This window comes from Dasypus novemcinctus, chromosome 16 (assembly GCF_030445035.2).
Source record: "Dasypus novemcinctus isolate mDasNov1 chromosome 16, mDasNov1.1.hap2, whole genome shotgun sequence".
Lineage (NCBI taxonomy): Eukaryota > Metazoa > Chordata > Mammalia > Cingulata > Dasypodidae > Dasypus > Dasypus novemcinctus.
Genome location: NC_080688.1, coordinates 91,284,067 through 91,295,715, shown reverse-complemented (window position 1 = coordinate 91,295,715; position 11,649 = coordinate 91,284,067). Strand labels below are relative to the sequence as shown.

General features: G+C 35.0%; 1 protein-coding gene across 1 annotated transcript in view; it reads right to left on the bottom strand.

Annotated features, from left to right (window-relative positions):
* Positions 1 to 3,824: 3,824 nt before the first annotated feature.
* Positions 3,825 to 11,649, bottom strand: part of C16H18orf63 (chromosome 16 C18orf63 homolog) — a 59,835-nt gene continuing 52,010 nt past the window's right edge. The window contains exons 11-13 of the mRNA XM_058277894.2: positions 5,333 to 6,352; positions 5,031 to 5,126; positions 3,825 to 3,980 (exon numbers count right to left, since the gene is read on the bottom strand). Coding sequence (XP_058133877.1) covers positions 5,064 to 5,126; positions 5,333 to 6,352 — 1,083 coding nt within the window. The 3' untranslated portion in view covers positions 3,825 to 3,980; positions 5,031 to 5,063. The remainder of the gene's footprint in view (positions 3,981 to 5,030; positions 5,127 to 5,332; positions 6,353 to 11,649) is intronic.

Sequence of the window (11,649 nt, the reverse complement as noted above, 5' to 3'; positions counted from 1 at the left end):
GGGTGAGGGGGGTGGGGGGTATATGGGGACCTCATATTTTTTGAATGTAATATTTTTAAAAAATGAAGACAAAAATAAAAAATTAAAAAAAAAAAAAGCTGTTATCTTCAATCATCCTGGTCTCCATGAAAAGCACAAACTAGCCATACTAGAATTAGTCTTCACTGTTCACTTCCCTAAACACATTTATATCTTCATGCCTTTGCTTAAAAAAAAAAAAATTCTTCTGTTTGGTATGTCCTTCTTCCCATTCCTACTGTGCCTAGAGATGTAAGATTATAGTGGCCATGGGAGAATAAAATTTCAAAAAGATAATTAAGGAACAATATTGTTAAGGAGTAAATGAAAGTAAGGATGCAGAAGAGTCTACTGATGAGTGTTTCTCAAAAGAGCTGTCTGTACTCATTTCCATTTTTCTCCCTTTCCTTTTCTCTAAAACTCACTTCAGTTAGGCTTGCACCTCTGCCACTCAATGGAAATTGCCTGTCAGTGTCAACGAGGACCTCCCTGTTGCTAAATCCAATGGTCAATTCCTGATCCTCCTCTAACTTGAACTCCTGCTCCTCTTCATTTCATTTGATAACTTCCTCTTTCCAGTTGCTCAAGCCCAAATTCTTGGAGTCATCCATGACACCTCTTTTTCTCTCAAATCCCAATTCCAGTGAACTCTACCCTTCAAAATAAGTCCAGAATCAACCACTTCTCATGTCCTTCACTGCTACTGCAGTGCTACTAGCCACTTTCATCTTCTATTGGATTACTGACATAGCCTCTTAACTGACCTGTTTCTTCTCCTGCATTCCCTCTACCCACGTTCTATCCTCAACACAGCAACCAGAAATGATCCTGTTTTTAAAATGTAATTAGTTCACTCCTTTGGTCCAGACCTGATTTCACTCAGTGTTACAAGTGAAATGTTCTCAATATTTCCTCATCAATTGTAACAAAAGTACCACACTAATGTAAGATATTATTAGTAGGAGAAAATGTAAGAGGGGGAGGGGATGCACTATATGGGAATCCTCTATACTTTCTATAATATGTAATTTTTTGGTAATGTAAAACTTCTTTAAAAATAAAGTTTATTATATGGGGGAAAAAAAAGTGAATGTTCTTACCGTGGCCTACAAGGCCAGTATGATCAGATATTATCTCCTAATATCTCTTCTTTGGCTGATTTTACTCTTCCCACTCTGGACTCCCTGCTGTGGCACAGTTCCTCATGAGAGCGTTTCCCTGGGGAACTTGTCCTTCAGATACTTATGTGGCTAGCTCCCTCATCCCCTGAAGTCTTTTTTCAATGATGCCTACCCCAACCATCTCCCTTGCCTTGCTCTATTTTTTCCTTTTTCCAATATACTTGTCACTTTTGAATACATTATATAATTTGATGATTTGTTCTGTTTATTTTAAGGTAGTTTATATGGAGCCAATAGTAAATAGAAGTGAATAAATGGAACCACAGGGGTAAAGGAATTTGTAATTCATCTAAGTCTTCTGAAATTTCACTAAATGAAATTTAGTGAGTCATTGTGACATTTGAAACATATACCAGCTTGAAATACCATTATTATTTTTATTTAAAATAAGACTAGGTAGAATACAACAACATGAAAATTCTTAAGTATCAGTAAATAATAACCATGACATCCTTAAATATATAAAAAATACTGACCATTCTTAACCATAAATAATTACTCAATATATTATCAATTCCAATATATTCTCAGTGGAATTTTTAAAAAGAGCAAAAACTGGCAATTCAAGTAAAACTAATTACTGAAAAGCTGATATTCTTAACCTATTTGCTATAGAGAAAAAATATAAGCAAATAATTATAATATATAAATTATATATTATATAATAAATATATATAAATTATAATATATATAAATAAAAAACAAACAATAAAGCAAGCAACAAATACTGTGAATATTAAATGAGTAGTACACAAAAAGCATGTTTGCATTCCTATAAGATTCTTATCATTAATTCTGACATATTGCCATAGGTTTTTAAATCCAATGGCTTCTGTATATAAACAAACATAAAATCATTAATTTATGGTTTTAAAATTGTAATGGTTCTAAAACCATCATACAACTAATAAATAAATCCATTTGGAATGCACAGAATTAATTTGGTGGTGGAGGGGTCCGTATTGCATGAATTACCAAAATGTTACACTAAGGGGTACAATTTAATTTTCCCCAATAAGATGTGGAATTATCCCGGCTTTCAAAATTATAGTCATTAAAATTAACCAAAATCTTCATTAATTTCTCCAGTGAATTATAGTACAGCAATTTGGTCTGAAATCCCTTAACATGGACTATTAAGTATCTATCTATCTATCTATCTATCTATCTATCTATCTATCTATCTATCTATCTATCTATCTATCTATCATGTATCTACCTACCTACCTATCTACAGTAAGTCATATACATACAAACACTTTTTAAAATTTTCATTGGATACTTATAGTAAGATAAAAAATAAGCCTGCTTTACACAATATAATAGATCCTTACATAACACTAGCTTTGGCATTCAAAATGGGCTTTAAACCAAATACATTTCCCTATGGAAATGGTAAAATAATTGGAACATAGATACAACTCCTGAAAATAGAAACATTTACAGTAAAGGCATATAATAAATTAATTAAGTAGGCACAATTTCAAGAGTAAGTTTCATTTACAATTTGAAGTATGGTTCATGTTCATTTTTGCTTTTAATTGCAATGGTTTAGTAAAGAGATAAAGACCATAAATCACATTAAAGAATCAAAATCAAAGTTCAACTTAAAATTGATTCTTTGCTGGCTAGTTTTTATTAATTAAGGATGGTTTCAGTGGAATAATCAATCAAGGTTTTTCATTTCTTTTAAATATAGTACCACAATAATTATATCATATTTTTCAAATTAAATGTCTAAAATTTTTGAAAGCCAGAATAATATGGTTAAGTGAGAAGCTCCCTTTCTATTTCTTTCTTTTTAAGAGTTCCTTTATTTGTAATATGGACCAAAAGGTCATTCCTGGCACTTACCTAATTCAAGTCATATATATACCTAAGTCTCTGCCAGGAACCCCAAATAGATTTGCTAGAGGAACACTATAAGCTCTCAGAGAATGCAGGCGATGTCAGTCTTGTCCATTTCACAACCTGGTGCCTAGTATGCCACCTGGCACATGGCAAATGCTTAATGAATACTGCTAAACAAATAAATTTTCACTCCGGTATTTGTGATTAATGGCTATAGTTCTGCTGTGAAATAGGTTTTATTTTTATTCAGCACTTTCTACTCATTTGCAAGTTAATCTAAAATAAATTTAGTGAATCAATAAAGACGATTTCTCAAAAATGTAATATATGTATACACACATACTTTTTCTCTTAAAAAATACAATTCTTATCTGTTAGCAATGCATACTGAAGTACTTATGAGTGATATTATTAATATATGATGCTTCTATTTATTTTAAAATGGTACAGCAAAAGAAGCATGTCTGTGAGAAACAGATGAAATGGTGGCAAAATATTAATTGTTGAAACTGGTGATACTGAGAAGTTCTTTTTATCGTTATCTGTACTTTATGAAGTTTGAAAATTTCAATAATGAAAATTAAAATGTGAGGGCAAAATACTCTTGGCTATCGAAACTACTACATAAGAGAATAATTGGATATTTTACACAAAGATCTGTATGAGACTATTCACCAGGACATTGTTATAATAGTTAAAAATTAGGAACAATTTAAGCATTAATCAATACAGAACTAGTTAAACTAGAACAGCCACAGACAGTGAAATACCATGCAACCATCAGAAAACAATTTGAATAAAAATCAATTGTGTATTTATAAAAAAAAAGGTAAGCTACAAAGCAGCATCTAGAGTATCATTCCATTTTCACAGGAGAGCGTCTGAGAGACATCTAGAGAGGTATTCATCAAATGTTGCAAGAGATTATCTCTGGAAAGAAGAATTACAGGAATTTTTTAACTTTTTTCTTTAAATGTATTAGTATTATGCACATTTTTACAGAGGGAAGTATTAATTTTATATTCGGGGTAAACTATTTTACAGAATGATATCCTATTAAATGTTCTTATTTTAAGGTGAGGGAGTGATTTTTGTTAATTTAAAAAACTGTTAGGTCTTAAGTAATTCAAAGTGGGAAGTGATACATCTCGTTTATTACAAACGCAAGTGAAAATTTTAAGGCTTGCTAACACATTTTTTTTGCAACAATCTACTGAATACATTAAAATGTAAAACATCAACAAAACTTCATAAAACACATTATAAAATACATTCAAATCAGACTGTAAATTCTATTAGTTATAGGAAGAAACAGCATTTAGCAAGGAAAAGAAAAAAAAGTTTTCTAGTTTGTTCATAAAGAATTTGAACTGAAAGAATTCCAATAGTTCCATGCAAAAGAAGTATTTCTGTTTTTGGATATTTTAGTAACATGCTTATTCTTAGACTAGAACAAATGGCAGAATGGAATAATTTCCAAATGCATGATTTTGTAATTTCAATGCCATGGAGTATGCATTAGCAGCTAAATTGCAAGTTTAAGTTTAGCCAGCACTATAGCATTTCTAGAGTCAACCGTAATATAATGATTAACTTTTGAAACATCATTTAAGGTTTATTATGTAAGGCAAGAGTCCCCCAAAAGCAGGTATATTAGTAGCTGTCAGAATCTTCATCTTTGACAAACTGCTGCTGCTGCATCCTCTTAGCTGCAAGAATTTCCAGAACTGGCTGTGAGGGAGCAAGTGGTAGAAAGCTCTTTGGGGTCTTTATTATATAAAACAGTTGGTGTGCACAATCCTCATGGAAGGACTGTACAGAAGGAATGTGCTGCTAGCACTATTTCCTTGCTCATTTTACAGTTTCAAGGAACTTAAAAGTAGTTTCTTCTTACCAAAGTGGTTAGGGAGCCCTAAAATTGGCAATCCCAACTTGGACAATATAAAGAAAAAACACATCAAAAGACATCACCTAAATTACCTGGTAGAGATTTTCTTCTTTCATAGGCATGTTTTAAGCTTTAGGGATGAAAAGAGATTTCTTAGGTTTTGCTTTATCCAACTCATGGATCTGTAACTAGATTGAAGAATAACATTTTGTTACAATTTAACTATATATATATACTTGCAGTTGTGATGGAATAAATATTCTGTTTCTTAATCATTGTGTTTCTAGATAATCTAGGACGGACCATTTCAATGATTATTTAGGGGTTTTGGAGATCTGGCACATGATGAATATCCCCTGTAAATCCCCGACTAAAGCTTATTTTGTCTTTTTACCTGGTTCTTAGTAGAACTGTGTTGCCCATAATGAAGAATAGTATTGGAATGATGCTTCTTTGAAGTTTTTGAAGATTCTTGACATAATTTTCTTTTAGACCTGTGGGCTGTTCTGTTTAAAACCAATCTGTGGATACTGTCATCAGTTTCTTCAGTTTGATTTACTGATTTTTGCTGTAGTTCTTGGGGATCTTCTGTTTCTATATCTGATTCAAAGATGTGTAGTTGTCTTTTCAATTTTAGTGACTCTTGAGCCTTCTGTAAAGTTTGTGTTATGTAGTTGCTTGGTAACTTTTCTTTCTCATTCACTTGGAAGTTGACAGCACTTTTTATTACACCTGAATTGTTATCTGACATCTGAAATACTGAATTATCATAGAGTTTACTTTCATTAACATTTATGAGAAATGAATTTCCATTAAAAGGGTGATATTTTGTCATATTTGCACAGGATTCAACATTTTTTTCTTGAAGAGGTCTGGAACGCTTCTGATTTAAATTTCTAGCATGTCTCTGAATGTTACAATTAGATTTTTTTTTAACAACTGGACCTAAATTCAATTTGTCATCTTGGATCAACCTATTTTTAGGTGAAGACAGCCTAGATTCAGTAACAACATGCTGTTTTCTTCTCAGGTTGTCACGTTCTGAGGTATTTTTATTCATTTGTAACAATCTATTTTTGAAAATTGGTATAAATTTAGGGGTGATTTTACTTTGGGGATGAAGATTTGAGTCTTGAACTTGAGTACTTTTATTGGGCTTTGATAATTTCAAATACACTTGTGGTACCTTGTTAGACAGGGATTTCTTTCTATCTTGAGCAGATTCTGGCTGGAGATGTGGAGCTGGGAAAACGCATAACTTTGACTGGCTGGCTGAAAACTCCAATTTGTGGTCAACTACTACAGAATGTGGTAGAAGACTCTGAGCCACAGCAGGTTTTATGGAAGCAGTTTCAGTCACAGAAGGCCTGACCACTTTTTTAGTGGTCAAATTGGGTGGCTTGACTTTGTTTTCCTGAAAGGATAGGTTAGGAAAAATTTTTTTTAATGTAATACTATCCTTAATGGAAAAGAAATAAGAGGATATTAAACAAGAATATAAAATAACACTATGATATATAATATAAAACAGGTAAAGAAAACTAAAAATAAATTAACCTTCTTGAACATATATGTTTCTTATGGTTCTTATCTTTCTTTAGATAACTTTATTTTAAGATATTTAAAGATGAAGGTATATCCTAAATTCTGTGTAAATCAAAAAAGAAGCTATTGCAGCCAGCTACTTATTGTCTTCCAAACATACTCATGCTGCTCTATTGCTCAGAATGCCTTTCCCTTATCACTTATCCAAGTTTTAGCCTTCTGAGTTCTTAACAGTCACCCTTTCTGTGAATCCTCTACCAATCATCCTCTCATAAAATGATGACTGTTCTTTCAACTCCCAAAGAATTTTCTATCACTTAATATTTATTTGTCATGAATAATAGTAGAAGGTAGTGCTCTTATCTTTTAGTATGAGTGGTCTGTCTTCTTAAGTAGATGTTAGGTCCTTTCAGAGTAGGAACCATGGCTTATTTATTTTTTTATGTTTTGACATAACCATTACATTAAGTCCTCAATAGTCATTCAGCAATATTTGCTGAAATTAGTAAAACCCACAGGGTTATTGCATTAGGCTTTTAAGAATGAGTAAGATTTTGATGATAGGGAAGGGGCTGTCAGGGGCTGTGCTTTCATCATTTTCTGTATCTCCAGTACCTGGAAGCTGGTAGCAATTCAGCAAGTATTTGTCAAACTGACTTGTCAGATATATCTAAGAAAGTCAAGTACTTATAGCCTTTTAAAATACATATTAGTTAATGTCTGTAAAAGAGTGATATGTGGCAATAATTTGAGATATTGAACAAGAGAATTCTCTCCCTGCAGACAAAGGGGGCTGCAGGGATCCACCTCCCCAGGAATCAGGAGAGAGAGGAAAACAGACTAAAGCTGACTCAGCCTTTGACCCACTGATCTGGTCTGCTGTGTCCTACAAGCCCTTCCAGGCTGGAGGAACCATGCATTGTTTGCCTTGGGAGCTGGCATGGGACTAAAGAGATCTGGCCCTCCCTCCCTATTGACCAGGACCGGTTGTTGAGGATGCAAAGGACAGTGCAGGAAAAGCAAGGGGGTTGCCAGCAAAGGTTGGAGAACAACCCCTGAGAGAATGTAGCCTTCAGGCATGAACTTCTGTCACACTGATTTGGCCCGTGTTGCAGTGAACACACTCCGACCAACCCTGAACTCAGAGAGCTACTGAAGTGCATCATCTGCTGGCCAAACAAGGACATTCATGTAAGGAAATTAAAAGTAAATACAAGGAACGGATATGACTCAAGCAGGTGAGCACCCGCTTCCCACATGGGCGATCCTGGGTTCAGTCTCTGGTGCATTCTAAAAATAAAAACACAAACAACAAGCAAACAAATGAAAAAACCAACTCAGGGGAGCTGATGTGCACACACGAGGTCCCAGGTTCAATTATTCTTGGCCAGGATACCTCAAAAAAAAAAAAAGGGAATACATAAGAAAGATTTTTTCCTTTCTGTAAAGCTTTCCTCCCCCAGGCCCTTGGATGCTGGTCTGCAACCCATTACTGGGTCCAGGGCCCAGATTTGAGCAATAAACAGGGCTAATCCTAAAAACCCAGAACAGGTTGAACCAAGAATCAAAGATCAGCAGTAAGGCACAGCATCACATCACTAAAACCCTACAAGAGAGAGAGAAATCAAGCATCAGAGTAAACTTACCATCACAATCAGACGCCTAAGATATCAGCAAAAAATTATAGTCTATACTAAGAAAATGGAAGAAATGGCTCAAGGAAAGGAATATATCAAGGGCCCACATAAGATTTGAGACAACTAATCCATGAGATTCACATGAATTTCCAAAATCAAATTAATGAGTTGAAAGACAGTATGGCTAAAGAGATAAAGGATATCAGGAAGACACTGAGCAAGCACAAAGAAGAATTTGAAAACCTGAAGAAAAAAATAACGGAGCTCATGGGAAAGAAAGACACAATAGGTGAGATCAAAAACACATTAGAGGCATACAACAGCAGACTTGAAATAACAGAACAAAGAGTAAGTGATACAGAAGACAGAGCAACTGAAATCGAAGAGAGAGAAAAGAATGGAAAAAATTGAGCAGGGGCTATGAGAGCTAAATAACAGGAAACAAAATAATATACGGGTTATGGGAATTCCAGAAGGAGAAGGAAAGGGAAAAGGGGAAGAAAGAGTATTTGAGAAATTATGGTTGAAAAGTTCCCAACTCTCATGTAAGAAATGAATTTACACATCCAAGAAGCACAGTGTACCCCAATCAGAATAAATCCAAATAGACCTACTCCAAGGCACATACTATTCAGAACATCAAATGTCAAAAGATAAAGAGAAAAATCTGAGAACAACAAGGGAGAAGTAAACCATTACATAAAGGGAGCCCAGTAAGATTCAGTGTGGATGTCTCATCATAAACCATGGAGGCAAGAAGACAGTAGTATGATAAAGAGAAAGAGAAAAATTGCCAGCCGAGAATTCTTTATCTGGCAAATTTGTCCTTTGTTATGAAGGTGAGTTTAAAATATTTGCAAATCAACAGAAACTAAGAGAGTTCATAAAAAAGAATCCCACTTTGCATGAAATATTAAAGGGACCGTCAAAGCCCAAAAGAAAACAACATGAGAAAGTATGGAAGAGAGCGTAGAAGGTAAGAAGAGCAGAAAGGATACCCAAAAGAGTAAAGAGACAGGTGAAAATAAGATAAGACACATGAAAACCAAAGAAAAAAATGGTGAAAGTAAATAATGTATTTACAGTCATATCACTGAATGTGAATGGAACAAGACTCCCCAATCAAAAGATATAGGCTGACAAAATGGATATAAAAAGCATGCACCACCCATATGCTGCCTACAAGAGATTCACCTTAGACCCAGGGACACAAATCGGCTAAAAATGAAAGGTTGGAAAAAGATACTCCATGCAAACAGTAACCAAAAATGGGGTAGCTATACTAATTTCAGACAAAACAGACTCTAAATGCAGAAAAAGTTATAAGAAATAAAGAAGGCTATTATATATTAATAAAAGGGACAATCCACCAGGAAGAAATAATGATCATAAATGCACCTAACCGGGAAACGGACTTGGCCCAGTGGTTAGGGCGTCCGTCTACCACATGGGAGGTCTGCAGTCCAAACCCCGGGCCTCCTTGACCCATGTGGAGCTGGCCCACGCGCAGTGCTGATGCGCGCAAGGAGTGCCCTGCCACGCAGGGGTGTCCCCACATAGGGGAGCCCCACGCGCAAGGAGTGTGCCCGTAAGGAGAGCCGCCCAGCGCGAAAGAAAGTGCAGCCTGCCCAGGAATGGCGCCACCCACACTTCCCGTGCCCCTGACAACAACAGAAGCGGACAAAAGAAACAAGACGCAGCGAATGGACACAGAGAACAGACAACCGGGGGGGGGGGGGGGGAATTAAAATAAAAATAAATAAATCTTAAAAAAAAAAAAAAAGAATAAATGCACCTAACCAGTGCGACCCAAAATACACGAGGCAAACTGGCAAAACTGAAGGGAAAAATAGACATCTCTACGATAATAGTTGGAGACTTCAATGCACTACTCACATCATTAAACAGAACAACCAGACAGAAGGTAAAGTAAACACAGAACTTGAACAATATGATAAATGAGCTAGACCTAACAGACATATACAGAAAGTTGCATCCCAAATCAGCGGGTTATACATTCTTCTCAAGTGCTCATGGATCTTTCTCCAGGATAGACCACATGTAAGGTCACAAGCCAGGTCTCAAGTAATATAAAATGACTGAAATTATTCAAAGGACCTAATGAAACTGGAAATAACTGATAGGACAGGGGAAAATTCACAAGTGTATAGAGGCTGACCATCATACTCCTAACTACTCAGTGGGTCAAAGAAGAAATTGTAAGTGAAATCAGTAAATACATTGGGACAAATGAAAATGATAACATAACTTATCAAAACTTATGGGACATCAGAAAGGCAGTGCTGAGAGGGAAATTTATTCCCCTAAACTCCTATACTAAAAAAGAAGAAAAAGCTAAAATCAAAGATCTAACTGAACAGAAGAAACCAGAAAAAGAACAGCAAACCACTTCCAAAGCAAGCAAAAGGAAAGAATAATAAATATTAGAGCAGAAAAAAATGAAATTGAGAACAAAAACATAACAGAGAAAATAAAAAACCAAAAGCTGGTTCTTTGAGAAGATCAAGAAATTCAAGGAGAAGAGGGAAGAGATAAAAGTTATTAATAAAACTGACAAACCCTTAGCTAGACTAACAAAGAATAAAAGATCCATCCATCATAAGATAAACGGATTATGAGAAATGGTGAGTCAACAAATTAGACGACCTAGACAAAATGGATAAATTCCTAGAAATGCACAAAGAACCTACACTGATGCTACAAGAAATACAAGAACTAACAAACCAATCACATTTAAAGTGATTGCTTCACGGACAATTACGGAACACTGTAGATCCCCCCAGGGCCCACTGGATGGAACGTGGGAGAGTGTGGGCTATGATATGGACCATTGACTATGGGGTGCAGTGATGCCCAGAGATGTACTTACCAGGTGCAATGGATGTGTCATGATGATGGGAGAGAGTGTTGCTGTGGGGGGAGCGGGGAGTGGGGGCGGTGGGGTTGAATGGGACTTCATATTTTTTGAATGTAATATTTTTTTTTAAATTGAATTTAAAAAAAAATAAAGTGATTGAAGCAGTCATCAAAACTCTCTCAATAAAGAAAGGTTTAGAACCAGGTGGTTTCACAGATAAATTCCAAGTATTTCAAGAATTAACACTAATCCTTTTTTAACTCTTCCAAAAACCTGAAGAAATAATTAATAGATAGGAAACCTACCCAACACATTTTATGAAGCCAACATCACCCTAATACCAAAAGCTAGATAAAGACACTACAAGAAAAGAAAGTTACAGACCAATCTCTCCAATGAACATAAATGCAAAAATTCTAAATGAATAATTTCAAATAGAATCCAATAGCATATCAAAAGAATTATACACCATGACCAAGTGGGATTTATTCCTGGTATGCAAGGGTTCTTCAACACAAGAAAATCAATTAATACAACATATCACATTAACAGATTGAAGGGAAGAAACTACATGAGCATCTCCATCAATGCACAAAAGGAATTTGACAAGATCCAGCATCCTTTCTTGATAAAAATACTTTGAAAGATAGA